At 36.1% G+C, this 23,888-nt stretch overlaps 1 protein-coding gene across 3 annotated transcripts in view; it reads left to right on the top strand.

Annotated features, from left to right (window-relative positions):
- FNIP1 (folliculin interacting protein 1) overlaps window positions 1-23,888 on the top strand; it is a 132,920-nt gene that overhangs the window by 43,018 nt on the left and 66,014 nt on the right. For all 3 annotated transcript variants that reach the window (XM_082623753.1, XM_082623755.1, XM_082623754.1), the window contains exons 2-3: window positions 10,973-11,099; window positions 21,675-21,809. In XM_082623753.1, coding sequence (XP_082479879.1) covers window positions 10,973-11,099; window positions 21,675-21,809 — 262 coding nt within the window. The remainder of the gene's footprint in view (window positions 1-10,972; window positions 11,100-21,674; window positions 21,810-23,888) is intronic.

Genomic DNA, 23,888 nt, shown 5'->3' on the forward strand with positions numbered 1-23,888 from the left:
TTGGCTCTGGTGCTTTGAGGTTCTGATGGTGACCAGTTCTTGGCATGTTGGTGTTAGGTTGGGAAAGCTTTTTGCTTGTCACTTGTAGCCTAATTTAGCATTCTTCCTTCTCTTTCTCCCTCCAACCATTGTTTCCTTCCTTCCCCGGTAATTTATCCTTTATCAAATTCAAAATGTTTTCCAGTACTGAGGCAATTAATCTATCAATACATGCATAGCTTTTGAAACTGGGCTGCTCTCTCCATTTCTCTCAAGAGGACAGGTTGTTAATGTTTTCTCAGAGTTGGTCTGCATCATCTTGCATGTTTCCATTTCACTGAGACACCAGTGATGGATAAGGCTCAAGAGAGAACAACTGACATAGTGCCAGGTAAATAGTAGGTGCTGTACAAATAATTATTGAATGAATGAAGTTAAAATCCATAGGTTTGCTGAATATACTGTTTAGTAAGAGATTATTCAAGTTGAAGTGAAAATGTCTTATTTAGGTAATGTGTTGAAATACAAACTAGTGTTTAGTCTGGTGTTTCTCAGTCTTTTTTTTTTTAACGTTATCATCCTGCTAGAGAGCTTTTTTTAGATATTTTTTTCCCTTAATTGCCACCCTCCCCCCTTGAACTTTTAATACCACAGATAGATATACTGTGTATTTTCTTACGTATTATGGCCTTTTGTAGGGCCACACCCATTGTAACACCCAAGTTTGGTTTTGGTCTTCTTTCTCCCTTCTCCCCCCATTAACCAAATTTGCTTCTTTGGAAGCCATCTTGCTCTCATTGAGAATGCATGATTTAGCTTTAATTTCATAGCCAGTAACATGTATTATGGAAATTCATATGGTCTTCTGAGTCATTGTGTAAAGGGAGATGTCTATTCCTGCATGTTTATTTTTCATTAACATTCTTTGAAGGTGTCAGATAAAAGACATACAGAGCAGATAAGCTGACATAAATTATAAATAACATCTGTGTAGAGTCTTAAAATAATTTGTGGTTCATCACTGAACAGTCTTCTTACTAATGTTTAATATTATGCTGAGTACAATAGCTTAATACTGAAGATAGCTTTGCTGTAGTATATAGACAGTTTTTGTGAATGGTTATAGTGTGCTTACCACTGTTAATGATTAGGCTTAATTATGTCTTCAGTTAAATTCTGATAAAAAGAGGTAATGCAATGAAGTGGAAAATATGGTGAATTAGATGTCAGAGTTTGGCTTCTTGTTAATAAAGGATCATTCTAAAGTCTTTGATTTTCCATGTCTTAGTTGTTGTAAATAGTGCTGCTGTGAGTATTGGGGTGCATGTATCTTTTTGAATTAGAGTTTTGGGGTTTTTTTTCCAGATATATACTCAGGAGAGTGGGATTGTTGGATTATATGGTAGCTCTGTTTTTAGGTTTTTAAGGAACCTCCATAAATGTTTTCCATAGTGGCTGTACCAGTTGACATTGCCACCAACAGGGTAGGAGGGTTCCCTTTCCTCTACACCCTCTCCAGTGTTTATTTTTTGTAGGCTTTTTGATGATAGCCATTCTAACCTGTGTGAGGTGATACCTCATTGTTGTTTGATTTACATTTCTCTAATAATTAGCGAAGGTGAGTATCTTTTCTTCTGTATGTCTTCTTTTTTTACATTTTCCCTGTAAATTAATTTAATTTAATTTTTTTTTTTTTTTTTTTTTTACACGGGCCCCTCACTGTTGTGGCCTCTCCCATTGTGGAGCACAGCCTCCGGACGCGCAGGCTCAGCGGCCATGGCTCACGGGCCCAGCCACCCCGTGGCATATGGGATCCTCCCGGACTGGGGCACGAACCCGTGTACCCTGCATCGGCAGGCGGACTCGCGCCACCAGGGAAGCTCTATTTAATTTAATTTAATTTTTATTTTTTTATTTTATTGGAGTATAGTTGATTTACAATGTTATGTTAGTTGCAGGTGTACAGCAAAGTGATTCAGTTATACATATACATGTATTCATTCTTTTTCAGATTCTTTTCTCATATAGGTTATCACAGATTATTGAATAGAGTTCCCTGTGCTATACAGTAGGTCCTTGTTGCTTATCTGTCTTGTATATGGTAGTGTGTGTATGTTAATCCCAAGCTCCTGATATTTCCCTTCCCCCCATGTTTCCTCTTTGGTAACCATAAGTTTGTTTTTGATATCTGTAAGTTTGCTTCTGTTTTGTGAATAAGTTCACTTGTATCATTTTTAAAAATCAGATTCCAACATATGAGTGATATCATATGTTATTTGTCTTTCTTTGTCTGACTTAGATCACTTAGTATGGTAATCTCTAGGTCCATCCATGTTGTTGCAATGTATGTCTTCCTTGAAGAAATGTCTATTTAGGTCTTCTGCCCATTTATTATTTATCTATTTTTATTATTGTTTTTATTTTTGGCTGAGTTGGGCATTCGTTGCTGTGCGTGGGCTTTCTCTAGTTGCAGTGAGCGGGGGCTACTCTTCATTGCGGTGTGTGGGCTTCTCATTGCAGTGGCTTCTCTTGTTGCAGAGCATGGGCTCTAGGTGCACGGGCTTCAGTAGTTGTGGCACACGGGCTTCAGTAGTTGTGGCACATGGGCTTAGTTGCTCTGTGGCATGTGGGATCTTCCAGGACCAGGGCTTGAACCCGTGTCCCCTGCATTGGCAGGCTGATTCTTAACCACTGCGCCACCAGGGAAGCCCCTTCTGCCCATTTATTGATTGGGTTGTTTGGTTTTTTTCTGATATTGAGTTGATTGAGCTGTGTGTGTAATTTGGATATTAACCCCTTGTTAGTTGCATCGTTGGCAAATATTTTCTCTCAGTACATAGGTTGTCTTTTTGTTTAGTTGATGGTTTCCTTTGCAGTGCAAAAGCTTTTTAGTTTTATTAGGCTCCATTTGTTTATTTTTGCTTTGATTTCTTTTGCATTGGAAGACTGATCTAAAAAAACTTTGCTACAATTTATGTCAAAGAATGTTTAGCTTATGTTCTATTTTAGGAGTTTTATGGTGTCATGTCTTATACTTAGGTCTTAAAGCATTTTGAGTTTATTTGTGTATATGGTGTGAGGAAATGTTCTAATTTCATTGATCTACACATAGCTGTCCAGCTTTCCCAATACCACTTGTTGAAGAGACTGTGTATATTCTTGCCTGCTTTATTGTAGATTAATTGACCCTAGGTTTGTGGGTTTATTTCTGGGCTCTCTATTCCGTTTCACTGATCTATGTTTTTGTGCCAGTACCATGCTGTTTTGATTATTGTAGCTTTGTAGTATAGTCAGAGGTCTGGAAGGGTTATACCTCCTGCTTTGCTCTTTTTCCCCAGGATTGCTTTGGCAAATCTGGGTCTTTTGTGGTTCCATGTAAATTTTAGGATTATTTCTTCCAGTTCTGTGAAAAATGTCATAAGTATTTTGATAGGGATTGCATTAAATCTGTAGATTGCTTGGGGTAGTATGGCTAAGACATGGAAACCATCCAAGTGCCCATCAACAGACGATTGGCTTAAGAAGCCAGTGGTTTTCAACTCAGCTGGGCCCTCTCTATGGCTTGATAGTGCTTTTGCTTTTCTTAGGTTAGCACTTCTCCTATTTTCTTGATGACTTTGCCAGACCTTTAACTCTCAAACCCTGTACCCCAGTTCAGACCACCAATCTCATATATGCTTGTATACATTCTTGATTCTGCTTTTCAGAAAAAACAGAAATGATCAAATGTAAATGCTCAATTTGTTGTCTCCTACTTGCACACCTATCTGCAGTAATTTTCATTTGTAGGTCTTTTTTTTTTTTTCTGCCTCATTAAGTGCTTCTGTAGTTCATTAGCCTTGCATAGGGTGCTGTGTCCTAACTTGTTTGGGATCTTAGTCCAACACTCCTCTCTGGTTACTTTTAGATGCTTTGTCTGATTTCTTCCATTCCGTTTGGAAATACATATCTTTAAGTATATACCTTTTCCCTTTAGGTAGATAGATACATACATACATACAAACAATTATATATATATGTTTTATATGTATATATCTTTTTCCTTTAAGAAACAGCCTTTTGTAGCCTCACCTCTTCTTTACTTTTCTGGGGTGACCATAGATTTTGGTTGCCCAAGATAATCTCAGGTCTCTCTTGTGTGTTTAGGGCTGTCTTTTACTTTCAAAACTCTGCAGTTTTTTAAAAAAATTATTATTATAACCTCATTTAAAAAATTATTTATTTATTTGGCTGCACTGGGTCTTAGTTGCAGCATGAGGGATCTTTAGTTGTGGTACGTGGGATCTTTAGTTGCAGTATGCAGGATCTAGTTCCCTGACCAGGGATCAAACCTAGGCCCCCTGCATTGGGAGTGTGGAGTCTTAACCACTGGATCACCAGGGAAGTCCCCAAACTCTGCAGTTTAGATGGTCATTTGTATGGTCACATTATTTCTCTCCGCCCCACCCCACCTTTTTTTTTTTTTTTTTTTTTTCCCGGTACGCAGGCCTCTCACTGTTGTGGCTTCTCCCGTGGCGGAGCACAGGCTCTGGACGTGCAGGCTCAGCGGCCATGGCTCACGGGCCCAGCCGCTCCGTGGCATGTGGGATCTTCCCGGACCAGGGCATGAACCCGTGTCCCCTGCATCGGCAGGCAGACCCTCAACCACTGCACCACCAGGGAAGCCCCATTTCTCTCCCCCTTTAAAGGGAAACCGTTGTGAATAGTATATATAATACTTACCATCTTACTTTCTCAGCTCTTTTCTCTTCATCAATTGCTACTGCTGTGTAACTACCCCCACCCCCACCACAACTCTCCACTGAAATGGTTCTTGCAAGAGTACGAAAGACCACCAAATTGCTAAATCCCATGGATGCTTGTAGTCTTTATAAAATTTTTGGCTTTTCTACAGCCTTTGGCACTGCGCATTATTCCTTTTTCATCTTCGTCTTCCTTGACTTTTGAAATAATATTTTACCATTAGTTTTCTGTTTTCTCTTTTGTGGTCTGTCTTTACTGATCTTCCGTGACTTCTCTACTGTCTGTCCTTAAAATATTGCTATGTCTTAAAATTCTAGTTTATTGATCCTTTGCTTTCTTTTACCTTTTCTTTTTTTAAATTTTATTTTATTGAAGTATAATTGATTTACAATGTTGCATTAGTTGTTTCTGGTGTACAGCGAAGTGATTCAGTGTCTACACACACACGCACTCACTTTTTCATATTCTTTTCCATTCTGGTTTATTACAGGATATTGAATGTAGTTCCCTGTGCTGTATATCTTGTTGTTTATCCATATCTTTTCTCTTTTTGATTTATGTGTTCTTCCTGAATAATTTCACTACCAACTATGTGTGAATAACTCCTGTATCTAGAACTCTAGTCTAAGCCTTTCTCCTGAACTCCAGAGCATTTTTTCATCAAAATATCAGAGGTCTTTCTGCAGCTGTCTCACAGGCCCCTTGAACTCAATCTATAAACACTCTTAGCCCAAACTTGCTTTCCCTCCTGTATTCTCTACCTCTCTCTTTTCATCAAATCTGAAACCTAAGAGTCAGGCATCCTCTTCCCTCATTCCCCATATCCAGTCCCCAAGTCCTTTCTCTGTCTCCTAAATAACATCTAGCTCTGTCCCTTTCTATCTTCAGTGCTATTTTTTGGTTCAGGTTAGAACATTATTCTTACCTCCAGGCTTCCTTCTCTAGTCATTTCTCTAAGTTTCTGTCAATGTGATTTTCTAAAAGGCACAAAATGATCTTGTTATCTGTTATTTCACACCGTATTTACTCATTGCCTGAGTGGTGAAGTCCTTACTTGTTTGTGTGAAATGGTTCTGAGTGTTGATCTGGCACCAGCCTGCCTTTGTAGCTTTTGTTGCTTCACTGCACACTCCAGAGCTAGGGTCACTAAGAATCACAGCGTATGATGTTTTCTTCTGGCAGGGAAGAGAATACTCTTCTTCCCAACTTGAAGCTGAGAGGCTTTAAGTACTTAATCGATAGTACAGAGTAATGGTTATGACTGTGGACTCCAAAGACACACTGCCTGGAATCTAAACCCAGCTTTGCCGTTTACCATGTATTTGGCTGTGTTATTTTGGGCAGGTTACCTAATCTCTCTATGCCTTAGTTTTCTCGCCCATAAAATAGGAGTAAAGTTGTGACGATGAATCAGTGTTGTGAAGGGTAAATGAATTAACATACGTAATGCCCTTAGAACGGTAGGTGGTATACAATAATGTATAACTGTTAGTTAGCTATTATTTATTATTCATTGTGTATCATTTATTATTGTTCTTCAGTGAGTCCATACCTGACCTCCCTATGCAGATCTCGTCTACATTATAAGTTTGCCTCAGTCGTAGAGTGTATCACAGTGATAAAATTATTTATATGTCTTCCTATTAGACTGTGAATGTTTTCACAGTCATGTTTTTCTTTTCATACTTAATGAATGCTTTTAAGTCAGTGAATGAATGCACAGAAATATTCCCAGTGCCTGGCATTGTGCTTTGAGCATGGTAAATGTTCAATATCTCCGTTTTAGTGAGATGTCTGTAATGTGAATACATGGTTTTGATGTCTGTAATGTAAATAATGTAAATACACTATATATATATATATATATAGTGATATATATATACCATATATATAGTGTTTTCTCCCACAATCCTCTCCTTTTAAAAAATTGAGGTACAATTTACGTAAAAAGCACACTCTAAAAAAATTTTAATTAATTTATTTATTCAATTTTGGCTGTGTTGGGTCTTTGGTGCTGTGTGCAGGCTTCCTCTAGTTGCGGCGAGCAGGGACTACTCTTTGTTGTGGTGCGCAGGCTTCTCATTGTGGTGGCTTCTCTTGTTGCGGAGCATGGGCTCTAGGTGCGCAGGCTTCAGTAGTTGTGGCACATGGGCTCAGTAGTTGTGGCTCACGGGCTCTAGAGCACAGGCTCAGTAGTTGTGGTGCACAGGCTTAGTTGCTCTGTGGCATGTGGGATCTTCCTGGGCCAGGGCTTGAACCTGTGTCCCTTGCATTGGCAGGCAGATTCTTAACCACTGCGCCACCAGAGAAGCCCCAAGAGCACACATTTTTAAGTGTATAATTTGATTAATTTTGAAAAATGTATACATTTGTTTAACTACAACCCCAGTAAATATATAGAACATTTCAGTCACTCCAGAAAGTTCCTTCATATACTTTTCTAGTCCATTCCCTTCACATCACACCTTGCCCCTGCCCAAGCACTGCTTTGGTTTCTATCACCATAGATTAGTTTTACCTGGTCTAGAACTACATATAAATGGAATTACCAATATGTATGCTTTTGTGTCTGGATTTTTTTCAACATTCTTTCAGAATTCACCTATGTTATGACTAGTAGTTAGTTCATTCCTTGTTATTTCTGCATAGTATTTCAATGTAGAATGTATCATAGCTTGTTTATCCATTCTCCCATTGATGGTCATTTGGGTGTTCCCAGTTTTTTGCTATTAGGAATAAAGCTGCAAGAAACTTTTTTTTTTTTTTTTTGCGATACGCGGACTTCTCACTGCTGTGGCCTCTCCCGTTGCGGAGCACAGGCTCCGGACGCACAGGCTCAGCGGCCATGGCCCACAGGCCCAGCTGCTCCACGGCATGTGGGATCCTCCCAGACTGGGGCACGAACCCGTGTCCCCTGCATCGGCAGGCGGACTCTCAACCACTGCGCCACCAGGGAAGCCCTGCAAGAAACTTTTTTTATGAAAGTCTTTGAACATATATTTTCATTTCTACTGGATAAGTATCTATGAAAAGAATTGCTGGGTCATAGCTGCCAAATAATTTTCTAAAATGGTTGTACCCTTTTATACTCCTACCAGTGATGTATAAGATTCCACATGCTTCATATTCTTACCAACAACTAATGTTATTAGTCTTTTGTGGAAGGGTTTTAATTTGCATTTATCTGATGATTAATACTGTTAGCATCTTCTCCATGTGCTTTGTTCCTTCACCATTCATATATCTCCTTATGTGAAATGCCCAAGCCTTTCACCCATTTTAAAATTGGGCGAATGGCTTGTCTTATTGCTTTGTAGGAGTTCTTTGTATAGGCTTTTTACAAGTCCTTCGTCATTTATATACATTGCAAATATTTTCTTCCAGTTTATGACTTGCCTTTTAAAAAATTTTTGCCTTTTGATATGCAAGTTTTAAATTTTAATGAAGTCCAATTTATCAATTTTTCTTTTATGCTTGATAACTTTTGTGTCTTTTTAAAGAACTCTTTGTACTCCATGATTGTATAGATACTCTGTGTTTCTTTCTAGGAGCTTTATAATTTAAGCTTTTACATATAATCTTATTTTGAGTTAACAGAATACTTTACAAATGCTTAGATAAGTTCAGGAGCAAAGCATTCAACTTTTTTATTATTGTTGAGATAAATTTCACATACTGTAAAATTCACCTATGTATAGTATACAGTTCAGTGGTCTTCTAGTATAGTCACAGAGTTATGCAGCCATAACTGCTTTCTAATTCCAGAACATTTCATCATCCCACATGCTTATGAAGTAAGTCAGACAGAGAAGGACAAATATTGTATGATATCACTTATATGTGTAAATAAAACATACTAGTGAATATAACAAAAAGAAACAGACTCACAGATACAGAGAACAAACTAGTGGTTACCAGTGGGGAAAGGGGAGAATTTCCAAGAAATCTTATGTTTTCTAGTCAACATATTTTCTTTTGCCACAAAGACTGCTCTCTTTTTTACTCTCTACTGTCCCCACATTTTACAACCTATCCTTTATTTTCCTTCACCTACTTTACAAAGAATATAGGACTCTTAGACATGAGTCCCGTCATCCTTACCTTCATATCTATAAATCCTTCTGTATCCATGTCCATCTTTGCTACCTTTTTATCCTAGCAAAGGGGTTATCATTTCTTCTGAGGTTAACCCTTTCATCTGTACTCTGTATCGTATCCTCATCTGCTTCCTTAGACGCCTTACTTTGTCAGTCACAATCTCCCTTCCACTTCACATTCTTTGTCATCATTATGTAAAGATGTTCAGATGTGTCCTTTTTAATAACATAATAGCTGTCACTCTACTTCATGATTCCTTTTCTTTTTCTCTTTCCTTGACATTTGTCTTGAACTCACTATTTACTCTCATTTAGTCCTCAGTTCTCTGCAGTTTGACCCCAGGACTCTATCCTTAGAACTGTCCTTGCCATGGTCACCAATGACTTCTTTGTTTCTAAAGCTAGTGGATGCTTTTTAGTAACAACTGTGGTATTTCTTCTTCCTCTCTAAAGTGCTCCTCTTTCTTGGTTTCTTTGAGACACAGCTTCCTGATTTTAATTCCATATCAGTCTGTCCTTTTATAGTTTCCTTTGCATAACAGCAAAGCACAGTTTAGTAAAAGCTGTTCACGGGGATGCAAATCATTGTGGTCTAAGGATGAATCTCTGGTTTAGCTTGAATGTCTAGGATAAGTCTTTCATCAATTCATAGACATTTGCTAAGGGTTAAATATAGGAAAACTAAAATTGTATTTGCTGTCAAGATTTGGGGTGAAAAAAAGAAAAAAAAGATTTGAGATGAAGATGTGTTATGTTGCCAGTTATGGATTTTTTAACATGCATCAGTAGGGTTAGGGTTAAGGTTCTCTTAAGGAAATGAAGGAACGCAATCAAAAGCTGTGACTGATGAATTGTGAGGAATTGACCATTCAGCCTAACAACAGACAGCTCCTGGAACGACAGTTCTCTTCTTTCTTGGCAACTGTCCTACATGTTGTAGTGCCTTCAGTTCACCAGATTAGTATCTCCATCATACAATTCATTGTTTTCTCTCTTTCCCTCTCCTCCTTATCTCACTCACTCCATTAGTCTTTTTAATTGTGAAATATAATGTACACAAAACAAATGCAGTGGACTTTCTTTTTTTTCCTTTGGGTACTGTATCTGTGTAAACATTATCAAGTCAAAAAATAGAACATGATCAGTGCCCCAGTCCTCCTGGTATAACCCCCACCACGCTCACCTAACTCCCAGATATAGCCACTCTCCAAACTTTTGAAGCCATCATTTCCTTTGTTTTGCTTATAGTTTTAAAAACTAAATATTCATCCCTTGATAAAACTTTACCTGATTTAAATCTTCCTGTAAATGGCAAAATGCAGTAACTGAGTTTATGGGTGTCATTGTCTAATTTCTTTTGTTCACAGTCCATTTATGATTTTGCCTGTAGCTGAAGTTCATTCATTATGTTCGTTGTGTGGTGTTTCATAGTGTGAATACTTACCCATTTGGTTGGTAAGTATATGAATAGTGTCCAGTTTTCAGCTATTATGAACAGTGCTGCTATGAACATTCTTGTATAATGGCATACTTTTCTGGAATGGAATTGCTGGGTCAACTTCATTTTTACTAGATTTGTCTAATTAGTGTACATATTTAAAAAACTATTCTCTAAAGACATTATGCCATTTTCACTCACACCAACTATATATGAGGATTTCTGCCCCATTTTGTTGTTCATCACTTTTTTACTTGTTTTTGTTTTATAAGGAATTAGCTATTGTTATTTAAACTGAAAACTGTTTCTGTTTTTTCATTTTGATATTAAAGTAACAAAAGTTAAAAAATCTGGGTTAGCCTTATGCCATCTGAGTCCATGCCAGGAAATTAATATGTATTTTCATTATATTAAATGTACTGACATATTTTTATTGTTAGCTATTTTTAGATTCATGTGGGATGACTATATTTTATATACACTGAGTGATATTTGCCACAGATTTTATTCTTTTTAATCTAAAATGTCATAGCTGTGTAAATTTTCAGCCCTAAGCTAAATGGTGAAACTAAATGGTGGTATTTTATATAAACTTCTTCTGTGTTATCTTGAGCAGTAGTACAACTTTGGGTTTCATTATATAGGTTTTATTTCTAGGAGTTTATGTGGAATATTTATTAAAGTAATTCTAATGAATCTTTATTTTTCTTTAAAGTTGGCCTTTGCCAGAGTTTGATCCAAGCCAAATTCGACTAATTGTATATCAAGACTGTGAAAGACGAGGGAGAAATGTCTTGTTTGACTCCAGTGTTAAGAGAAAAAATGAGGACATATCAGTATCGGTGAGCATCATTATTGATTTGGTTCAAATTTAATGTCAAATATTCTAATTCAAGAAGGAATGAGTAAGATTTCAGTTATGGTACTTTTATTTGTCAGTATAAAACATTTTTACCATGTTATTAAAATTTAGAACACTGATTTTGAGAATTTTTAAAGGAAAAAACATTTGTCTTATTTGCATTGGTCTAGTACCAGAGAAAATTTTAGTTTGACATGTATTTACTTATATACTTGTATTATGAGATATGGCTAGAGCTACAGGGATTGTTAAAGTGTATCTGGTACAAATCTCTCACCTTATGATTGTGGAAAGTGTGACCTAGAGAGGTGAAAGTATTTGTCTGAAGGTACAAAGCAAGTTAAATCTGTAGCCCTTAGTTCATCATATTTTCCCATACTATACAGCAGTAGCAAGAACATCTATTCTGTTGACTTTGAACATCATGTTTTGAAATATTTAATGACTAGTTTAGCAGTAACAAATGCCATTCACTTGGTCATCCAAGAAAACCCAAGTGATTGCTATTGTTTTGCTGCTGCTACTTCTATTAAACTTTCAGATGTAAAGACTCTCCATCACCTGGATCTATAATCTGGAAATGGAAGCCTGGAATTGTGTTTTCTCTCCTACCCTAAACTGACAATTTTCACTAACATTTCAGTAAACAACTAGAATTGACTTTTAATAGACAAAAAGTTATTTTTTAATAGGGAAGCTATTTATTTTTCGAGACTTGGGAGTTTGTATTTGAGATTTTGTGTTCTTAGAAAAATTTGATACATTGGACGTGGTCTGTTTTACTTATAATAGCATCCTCATCATCTACTTAGGTGGCATATAATAAATACTTGCCTAATTTTTGAGTTATTTTGATTGTCAGGTTTTATGATGTTCTTCTGACTAGTAACACATTTCTTAATTTTCTGGAGATTGTGCTTTGTTTAGATTTCTTAGCCATTCTCTGGACACTTTTTTCAATCTGACAAGAAAAAAACATTGCAAAATTTTCTTAAAGTATTGTTTGGTTGTGCAAATGACTAAGTATTTACAGAGTACTAGGCTCTTGGAGATTTAGCAGTCTCTACCCTCTTGGTGCCTGCAATTAGACATTCTTAGGGAGGTGAATATTGAACAAACAAACAAATAAATAATTCCAAATTGTGATTGGGTACTGTGAAAGAAACATACAGAATTCTTATGAGATTCCACAGGAAGGAACCCATTTTTTTGTTTTGTTTTGCTTTGTGGTATGTGGGCCTCTCACTGTTGTGGCCTCTCCCGTTGTGGAGCACAGGCTCCGGACGCGCAGGCTCAGCGGCCGTGGCTCACAGGCCTAGCCGCTCTGCGGCATGTGGGATCTTCCTGGACCGGGGCACGAACCCATGTACCCTGCATCGGCAGGCGGACTCTCAACCACTGCGCCAGCAGGGAAGCCCAGGGACCCATTTTTTTATTAGTTTGGTTGTAGGGGTATTAGGAAGGTCTGACTGAGGTAGTGACATTCAACCTGAGATCTCAAGAAATTGAAAGCATGGTATAGGGGATGAGTATTCCTTTAAGCAGGACCAGCAAATGCAGTCTACAGGGTGACTTAGGAGCTTAGTGAATTGAAGGATTTAAAAGAAGGCCAGTTTGGCTGGAGTGATAGTAAAGTAGTCTGTAAAGTAGCTAGAGATGAAATTGGAGAGAGATGGAACAGGAGCCAGAATATTCAGGGCCTCATAGGTCTCTGGGTTAGAAGTGTAGATTATATTCTAAATGTAGTGGGAAGCCATTGAAGGGATCTGGTTTATGTTTCAAAAAATCACTTGGGTAGAGAGTCCAGAAATAAACTCACACATATGTGGTCCATTAATTTACAACAAAGGAGCCAAGGAATATGCAGTGGGATAGGACAGTCTCTTCAATAAATGATGTTGGAAAAACTGGACAGCCACATGCAAAAGAATGAAACTAGACTGCTCTTTAACACCATACACAAAAACTAACTCAAAATGGATTAAAGACTTGAACATAAGACTTGTAACCATAAAACTCCTAGAATAAAACATAGGCAGTAAACTACTTGACACTGGTCTTTGCAATGATTTTCTTGGATGTGAGACCAGAAGCAAAGGCAACAAAATAAAAAATTAACAAGTGAGACTACATCAAACTGAAACAGTTCTGCACAGCAAGGAAAACCATCAACAAAATGAAAAGGTAACCTACCAAGTTGAGAAAATATTTGTAAATCATATATTGGGTAAGGGGTTAATATCTGAAATATATGAAGAACTCATATAACTCAATAGCAAAAAACAAACAATCTAATTGAAAAGTGGGCAGAAGATCTGAATGGACAGTTTCCAAAGAAGACATAGAGTTGGCCAACAGGTACATGAAGAGGTGCTCAGCATCACTAATCATCAGGGAAATGCAAATCAGAACTGCAATTGTGTATCACCTTACAGTTGATAGAATGGCTATTACCAAAAAGACAAGAAATGACGAATGTTGGTAAGGGTGTGGAGAAAAGAGAACCCTTGTGCACTGTCTGTGGGAATGTAACTGATGTAGCCACAATGGAGAACAGTATGGAGAATCCTCAAAAAATTGAAGATAGAATTGCCATATGATCCAGCAGCTCCACTACTGGGTCCAAAGAAAATAAAAACACTAACTTGAAAAGATCTATGCACTCCAGTGTTCACTGCAGCATTATTTATAATAGCCAAGACATGGATGCAACCTAAGTGCCCACTGATGAATGAATGGATAAAGAAAAAAATACATATAATTCAGCCATAAAAAAGAAGGAAACCTTCCTGTATTTGACAACATGGATAGACCTTGAGGGCATTATGCTAAGTGAAACGAGTCAGACACAGAAAGACAAATACTGTATGATCTCACTTATACGTGGAATCTAAATAAACTGAACTCGTAGATACAGAGAACAGATAGGTGGTTGCCAGAGGCAGGTGTGGGGAGTGGGGAAAATGGGTGAAGAGGGTAAAAAATTTAGGTTTCCAGTTATAAAATAAATAAGTTATGGGAATGTAATGTACATATGGTCACTATAATTAATAATACTGTATTGTATATTTGAAAGTTGCTAAAAGAGTAGATCTTAAAAGATCTCATAACAAGGAAAAATTTTTTTTGTAACTATGCATAGTGATGGATGTTAAGTAGACATTATGGAGATCATTTCATAATATATATTACAAATACTGCATCATTATGTCATATATCTGAAATGAATATAATGCTGTTGTCACTTATATGTCAATTTTTAAAAAATAGTGAAAAAATCACCTTGTTACTTAGAGAATGGTTGGATTTGGGGGGATGAAGGAGAAGGAAGCATTTGGTGAATTCACCATTTTGGTTTGAATAGCTGAGTGGTGAGATGCCTAAGAGTCATAGAATCGTAGAAAGTCAAGCAGACAGTTGAAATCTAAGGCTAGCTGCAAATGTGATAAGCATTTTTTTTTGTATTTAGACTGCTAATAGCTCAGCAGAACTTGGCTAAGACTGACAGGTTGACAATCAATACTCTCTTGGTGATTTCTTTAGCAAATATTTATTGAAGTTTTTTTGTGTGCTTGATGATGTTCCATTGAATTGCAGCATATAACTTCTCCTTTACTATTTCTCTTGATGTTATTCATTGTGTTTCTTTAGCATTCTTCCCTTTTGTCTTAAACAGCCTTGTGAGTCTCGTGTCATGCTGTTTCTTGAACGCTTTCTGCCCACCTTTTCTGAAATGATGCTTCATTAGTCTCATTAGTCTTCTCTCCATCTGATATCTCCTTATTCCCTCTGTTAGCTTTTTTCTTTGCCTGCAAATCTTCACAAAGCCTCTTTGCCCGACACCAACAAAATAATTATCCTTTTACTTTCTCCTTTATTTATATGCCCTTCTGTCTTTTTCTGTCTCTGTCTTTTTTTGTCCTTCTCAGTGTTTGTTGGTGTATCTTAGTCTCTCTGCCTCACTCTCTCTCCGGCTCTCCTCAGTGTCTCAGCTCAATCTCTCCTTTGTATCTCTTAGTCTCTTCTCTGTGTCTCTTAGTCTCTCAGTAGTAATCTGTCTGCCAGCTCTAAGCTCATACCATCCACTCATTGCTCAGTCTTCTGAAATTTTCTTGTAAGCCTGCTTCTACTTTTTCAAACTTTCCTCTAGACTCATCAGTGACTAGAAATCAAACAGCCTTGAATATTTCCAGTCTCAGTTGTTTTATATATCCTCATATTATGTGCTATCTCCCTAGATGAAGATTTATCTTCTTTCAAGGTTTATTGTATCACAACTTTATGAATCCTTTCTGATTTCTCTTTTCTGCTACATAAGAATTCTCATAGTCCTTTGTTTATAGTCTTTCATAGACCTTCTATATCATAGCTGTATTTCTCATAGTCCTTTGTTTATAGTCTTTCACAGACTTCTATATCAGAGATGTATTTGTATGTTTATTTGTTATTAAATTGCAAAAAAAAGTAAAAAATTTGTCTGTTACTCACCTTTGTTTCCTAAACAGCACACTGCCTCACACATGGTAAATACTCAGGACATATTTTGATCAGCTTTAATTAAAAGTTAGGAAGTTTATTATCAAAATCCTGTAAATACTTTAATGAAGATTTTATATGTTCCTTTTGAACACTACAGAACACATGGTTTTTTCCCAAATTGTGAGCTGTTGGAATCATTAAGTGATTTTTTTCATCTACTTTACTGTACTTACACCCTTGGAACATCAAATCATGTCAGTTCTGTATAGGCAAAGAGGGACTGTGTGATGTAAATGATCATTTTAAACTTCCTACACAATATTTTGGGTCCATACATAATGATGAGATAGTTTAGGCATTAGCAGTTTCCTGAATATTGTCTTACAGTGCTGAAATAAAATTATATTAATCAATGTATAGCTTTCTCAGAACATTTATTTTCTAATTCTGTTATATTCTGTGAAAAATGACTCGAACATTCAGTGATTTTAATCAAGAAACTTCTCTCTCTCTTTTTTTTTTTTTTTTTTTGTGGTATGTGGGCCTCTCACTGCTGTGGCCTCTCCAGTTGCAGAGCACAGGCTCTGGACGCGCAGGCTCAGCGGCCATGGCTCACGGACCCAGCCGCTCCGCGGCATGTGGGATCTTCCCAGACTGGGTCACGAACCCGTGTCCCCTGCATCGGCAGGCGGACTCTCAACCACTGTGCCACCAGGGAAGCCCAAGAAACTTCTCTCTTTTTTTTTTTTTTTTTTTTTTTTTTTTTGCGGTACGCGGGCCTCTCACTGTTGTGGCCTCCCCCGTTGCGGAGCACAGGCTCCGGACGCGCAGGCCCAGCGGCCATGGCTCACGGGCCCAGCCGCTCCGCGGCATATGGGATCCTCCCAGACCGGGGCACGAACCCGTATCCCCTGCATCGGCAGGCGGACTCTCAACCACTGCGCCACCAGGGAGGCCCGAAACTTCTCTCTTTTATAAAAGTTTATTTTTATTTTTTTAGTTTTGATCCTCAGACCTTATTCATCATCTAGTTGAAATGTAAAAATTATTGAGATGTGGTTTCTTTGAACACTGATATAGCCAAATGGATCAAGTGTGATTTGATCATATGATACTATCTTTATCTTGGTCATTATTTCTGTGTTAACAATAATCCAGCACATGTGTTCCCAGTGAAGTTACATAGTCACTCACATGTTTCAGCCTTCATTGGTTATATACAAGAATAAAGTTGTACATTAGCAGATTCAAATAACTTTGGAAAGGTGAATATAAATTTTAATGTGTTAGAGTTTTGTACACTCAGAAGCATTGTACAAGTGCCAGTAGTTGAATCGTAATTGTGATATCAGATTCGGAACATAGGATTTGGTTAGGTAATTGAATCTATATAAAAGTTAATATACAGAAATCAGTAAACTCAGTATATACAAATAACTTCCAATTGGAAGTATGAAGGAAGTTAAGGCTCTATTTAAAATAGCAATTTTGTGGGATAGGGAGGGTGGGAGGGAGACGCAAGAGGGAGGAGATACGGGGATATATGTATATGTATAGCTGATTCACTATGTCATAAAGCAGAAACTAACACACCATTGTAAAGCAATTATACTCCAATAAAGATGTTAAAAAAAAAAAAGGAAAGAGCATGGGGGCTTCTAAGTAAAAAAGGACAAGTGCTTTAAGCATTTGGGAACTCAATAAAATTATTTTTTAGCACCTTAAAAAAATGAATAAAATAGCAATTAAAAAATGCCTTTTCATAAACTTAACAAAATCTATATGTTTAGAACTTTAAAAATCTCCTGAGGTACATAAAAGCTTACTTGAGCAAATGAAAAGACAAAATATATTTTTGGTTAATACTCAATGTTATAAAGTTGTCCATTCTCTCTAAGTTGCTTTGTAAAATAATGCTATCTCCATAAAAATGCCAACCTTATTGTTGTTGTTATTATTATTATTTTTGGTGGGTGGTGGTATCTGGAATTAGCAGATTCTAAAGTTCAAATGGAAAGAAATTAGCAGTAATAGGTTGGAAAACTGAAAAAGAAAGAGTAGTGAGGTTGAGTAAGTTCTACCAGATTTGAAAAATGCACTCTAAAGTCTCAATAATTAAAAGAATATATTATTAGAACATAAATAGATCAATAGACTAATGGAATGAAATAGAGGATCAGAAGTAGATCTAAATACATGTAGGAATTTAATATATGATAAAGGCATCATCTTAAATCAGGGTAAAGATTAATAAATGGTATTGAGATAATTAGCCAATTATAAGAAAGATAAACTTAGATTCATATCTCAAGTATATCAAACATTTAAATGTAAAAAAAATAAAACTGTGACCTTACAAAAAGATAATATGACTTCCTGTGTATCTGTGGAGTGGAAAACAGCTTTTAGCTATTGCTCAAAATGCAGAAGCCATAAAGTTAAAAGACTTACACATTTGACAACCAAATAAAAAAAGAAACGGAAATAACTTAGATGGTGAGCAAAACAAAGCAAAAGCAAACAAAGAAAAAAGAAAAAAACTACCATGAGGAAAATTAGAAGGTAAACGATACCCTGGGAAAACATTTTTATAGGATATAAAACCAGCTGGTAATCTTTCTATATAAAAAATTCCTAGAAATCAAGACAAGAGAACCATTCAGTAGAAAATTAGGTGAAGGATAAGACCAGGGAGTTCACCTACAGATGACCATTACACATTTAATAAGATTCTTCCTCTCATTCATAATAAGGAAATGAAAATTAAAACTATCTTGTGATTTTAGTTCTTTCCTTTTAGATTGGCAAAAACCCAAATGTTGCATGACAGTACTTTGCTGTTAAAGTGAGTGAGTGAAATGACATCCTTGGAGGGGTAGTCTGGCAGTATCTACCAAAATTATGTGTATTTATGTTTTGACCCAGCAGTTCCACTGGCAGGGTTATTAACAGATGACTGGTTAAATAAGCTATAGTATATTCACACACTGGAATACTGTGTAGCTGTATTTTTTGGAAAAAAACAATGAGGAAGACTTCTAAAGATAGATGGAAAGATTCTCTATGATATTAGTGGAAAATAAAGCAACGGCAGAACTGAATCACTTTTTCTGTAAGAGAAAAGGAAAAGGAATATGCTTATATTTGAAAACAGAGATACTGGAAGGATAATAGTAAGCCAATAAAAATGATTTTACTTATTGGCAATGTGTGGAGTGGGGAAAAGGGTAAAGAGTGGGATCTAGATTTCTTTGTATCGATGAAAATTCAATTAACAATTAAGCTAAGAAGAAATAAAGATCATTTTATTTGAGCCAAACTGAGGATTGTAACGTGGGAGACAGATTTTCAGAAGCTCTGAGAGTTGTTCCACTGGTCAGGAGTTAGAGAGGCATGCATTTTTGAGAGAAAGAATCATGTATCATATTCACAAGTTAAAATTATAAAGTTCATCAGAGATTTTTTTTTAGTCAGGTATGCACATACAGAATGAGCCTTTAGTCAGTGTGATCCCCTGTACAGGATGGGAAAGGAATATTAATTTTAAAAATTACAATGCTGGCATTAGAAGAAAGAGACTGTTTTTCTCAAAGTTGATTACATCCTCCTACCTTGAGGGGATCTGGTTAATGTATAATGCAGATGCACATTAAACATTGGAAAGGCATGTTATGTGTATTTCAATTCTGACTTAGTTTGATTGTCCTGTTTTAGAGATTTTAGATCAATAAGACATTGTGCATAGAAGTGTATGTAAAAGCTGTGAGAGAGAGACACACACACACACACACACACACACACACACACACACACACACACACACACACACACACACACACACACACACACACCTACCTACACCCCTACACCCCTACCCCTTTCTCTGTACAGTGTCTTTTCTCTTTCCCATTCTTAAGTTATGGCTTTTTTGAAACCAAGCAGCAACAACTTTGTTGGAAGATGGTCTAGTGAGGGGACATGGCACAGTAGACATTGGCCTTCTAGGAGCAGAAATTATGCTTCAGTCCTGGAATTGATATATGTTTGTCCCTTTCTTCCCTCTAGCAAATTGCTTCTTGTTTCAGAGATTGGACATATATAGTTACCTCAGCCTGGAATGTCTTTCTAGCCCTCCCATTCTTCTTTCACCTTAACTCCTATACTTTTTTGTAGTTCCAGTTTAAATATCATTTCTGATGTGCCTAGACTAAGTTAAGTTCTTTCTTGGACAGTTCATATAAACATCATTGCTCCTTAATCTCTTTGTCTGTAAAATGGGGATAATAATAGTACTTACTTCATAGAGTTGTTGTGAGGAATAAAAGAGTAAATATATGTAAAACAGAAGAGTACCTGACCAGATACTAGGTGCTATGTGAGTTAACTGTTGCTATCATTATTACTTTTATTAGACATATTTGAAATAATGTATTTAATTATACTAATTTGTCTATTTGTTAAATATCTCCTCCTGTTAGATTGTTAGTTCCACGAGGAAAAGAACTGTTTTATTCACTTCTTTTCCCTAGTGCTTGGTACACATAGTACTCAGTTACTTTTGTTGACTGATAAGTGGTGGTTTGCAATAGTAGATAAGTCAGGCCAGCTGGGTTTTGAAGAATGAACATACTGGTAAATGTGATAAAGCATTGCAATGTTTTTAGGAGTATCAGAACTTGGTGGATTGCAACTTTGGTAGTTGTGAGCAGTGAAAGCTCTAGAACCTGTTTGGGAGGGAGAGGAGAACAAGAGGAATAAAGCAAAAAAAAATTTTTTTATTAATTAATTTTTATTGGCATCTAGTTGCTTTACAATGTTGTGTTAGCTTCTATTGCACAGCAAAATGAATCAGCCATGCATATGCGTATATCCCCTCCCTTTTGGTTTTCCCTGCCATTTAGGATACCACAGTGAATTAAGTAGAGTTCCCTGTGCTATACAGTATGTTCCCATCAGCTGTCTATTTTATACATAGTATCAATAGGGCAGTAGTGTATATGTGTCAATCCCAACCTCCCAAATCCTCCCACCCCACCCCTTTCCCCCTTGGTATCCTATCCATACATCCATACATCTGTTCTCTATGTCTGTGTCTCTATTTCTAAAGCAAAGAATTGAAATACATTCTTCTTCCATGCTAGACAATACAGCCTTCTGGTCCTAAGCTCAGCTATTATTAAAAATGTAACTGTCCAATACATGGATGCATTCTCATTTCAAAAGATTAAACTTACATATATATGAACATACATTGAAATATGTCTCATTTGCATTTCTCTTCCTATTCCTACATCTCCCCAGTTTTTTTCCATTAAAATATATTACTTACATTAGCTTGTAATGGGTGTGTATATATATATATATATATATATATATATATATTTTTTTTTTTTTTTTTTTTTTTTTGTGGTACGCGGGCCTCTCACTGCTGTGGCCTCTCCCGTTGCGGAGCACAGGCTCCGGATGCGCAGGCTCAGGGGCCATGGCTCACGGGCCCAGCCGCTCCGCAGCATGTGGGATCCTCCCAGACCGGGGCACGAACCCATGTCCTCTGCATCGGCAGGCGGACTCCCAACCACTGCTCCACCAGGGGAGCCCATATTGTTATATTTAAATAAATTTATAAATATTTTAAAATTCCTCAATTTTAATTTCTAATATGGGAAAATATTGATACATACATCACACATAAACAAAATGCCTTTGGGATCCTAAATAATTTTTAAGAGCATGAATAGGTTTTTGAGATCAAATAATTTGAAAACTGCTGCAGTATATAATTAAGTCCCAACAATGAACATTGTGTAGACCATTGTAATTTAGAAAAATTCCCATGTTTTAATAATTTTGGTGAATAAAGTACAGTTAATAAATGCCACAAATATTATTATAGCTATGAGACAAAGAATAGAAAACAGTACTGGAGAAAATACAGTAAAATGCAAATAGTCATTATATTAAGGTTATGTTATTTTGAATTATTTCATCCTTGGTTTTTCCAAAGGTTTTTATGCTATAATTTATATATGGTGGAAAATCTGTTAAAATATGAATGGGAATAATGTCTCCATTTCAGAAGCTCTGTAGTGATGCTCAAGTTAAAGTCTTTGGGAAATGCTGCCAACTGAAACCTGGAGGAGACAGTTCTTCCTCTTTAGATAGTTCCATGACTTCATCTTCTGATGTAAAAGACCAGTGTCCTAAGTACCAGGTAAGATCACTGATGTCTTTTATTCATTCACAAGTATTTTTGAGTACCTACAATGTGTTGTATGCCATCCTAGGGACTGAGGATGTAACAGGGACTAGTGCTTACCCTCCTGGAGCTTACAGTATAGCTGGGGAGACAGATAATTAAGTAGGTAAGTTTATGAACTTTGATAAATCTTAGGATAGGGGAAGCATAGAGAGCTTTGGGCACAGGTAGCAGGGGCATTTTCTCCTTTTTATTTCCCATTTCATATTTTTTAGGCTACCAGAATAATTTCTTATTTTATACACTTTTTAATTATTGAAATATGAAGATAAATATAATACAAGTCAGCTGTAGTATGAAATTAAAATATGGCTGAAGTATAGAAATGTACATTTTCATTTTTCAAAATTAATGTGGCTCTTCTTTTAAAATACGGAATTAACCAATCATTTGACTATATAGGAACTTCTCTATAAACTTGTTATGTTGTTATATTTTACATAGGATCAGTACTTGGTTTCAAATAAGCAAATGTCATCTAATGTGAATTTGTGTCGTTCAAGTTTGCATGAATGAATCACAGGTATTTTACATTTAGCAGTACCAAAATAGAATCCTGGACCTTTAAATTATTTATAATTAGGTAAATTGTTTTTGGATAGAAACTAACCCTTATACCATATCAACATGACAGTATATGTGGAACAGCTTCGAAGTTATAAAAGTCCAGATGTTAGGACTACCTACATAGTATGTAGTCCTAGTATCTACATAGTTCTGCCTGGCCTCCTCTATTCCTCTTCCATCTTAAGCATGTTACCCTAACAAGTTCCTAATAGTGCTGTGCTATGTAGGATCATTATACTTATGCCAATTTACAAGTTTTCTAATTTGATCAACTGTACAAACTTGCCTTTCTTCATAATGTTATGCAGTTAAATAGTATTAGCAAATGGATCCAGACTGTAGAAACCCTGAAGCAGTGAGTGATTATAATTCTCATTTTGCATCAAAAATCCCTAGAGTTTTTTTAAAGTACAGGTTCCCAGGTTATATGTCTAGATATTCTGGTAGTAGGTTCATTATGGTCTTGGAAATCTGTTTTTTTAGCAAGAAGGCATTGAATTATTATGCATATAGTTCACTACACTTGATAGAGTGTTATTTCAGGTAACTAGAACATTATTTTTGATTTACGGGGTATTAACAGATTATTGCTTTCAGCAATGAGTACTTACAAAGAATTGAACTTTTAAGTAAGAGCCTTTTTAAAAAAGCATTAAAGATAATAGCATTTTCTTAATTATATTCTTCATTATAGATTATGTCACATTAAAATATGTAACATGTCAGTGATATTCATGATAACTATTTGGTATGTATTAGAGCAGGCAGAGAGAACATTTAATAGCAAAGTATGTGGTTTCATAAAATTTATACACCAATTTATTTTTACTGTATTTTGCCTTCTGAGAATTCTTTTCTAATTATAATATTAAAATGTTTAAATGACTTGATATTTAAATTTGTGTAGCTCGTTTAATGTAAGAAATATTTTTAGTCAAAATAAGAATGGAGTTAGATGCATTGTAACAAAAATGAGCTTGTAAGAGAAGGTTCTCATTTCTGTCATTATCCAGAAGCAATTTAGGTTGCCAAGAAGATTGGTATTGTTGATCTTAAAGAAAAATAAACTACTTTATCATGTAAAAAATTATTCTACTCTGTTTCTAAAATGTTCGTAATACCTAGACTTCAGGAAATAAAAATTTTGTCTTAACCAAATCCCAAGAATAAAAGAGTTGCTTCTTGTAGTAACCTAGGTATATCAGAAGTGATTTTTTCTTAAAAAAAAACTTTGTGCCTTTATTAAAATAAAATTAAGACAATAGCACTGAGAAAGAAAAAACAATATGTCAATGAATGTATTAAAAAACTAATATGAACATAGTATGTATAATGAAATGGATTGCTATTTGAAGATGTTCTTTTTAAGAAAGGTGACAAAACGTAAATATATAGATTTTTTTTAACCCAAGGCAGGTAGTAAACAAGCAAAAGAGTAAAAGAGAATCACATTATAAAAAGAAAAAT

Source organism: Mesoplodon mirus (genome assembly GCF_964341445.2).
Source record: "Mesoplodon mirus genome assembly, chromosome: 5".
In the NCBI taxonomy this organism is placed as follows: Eukaryota; Metazoa; Chordata; class Mammalia; order Artiodactyla; family Ziphiidae; genus Mesoplodon; species Mesoplodon mirus.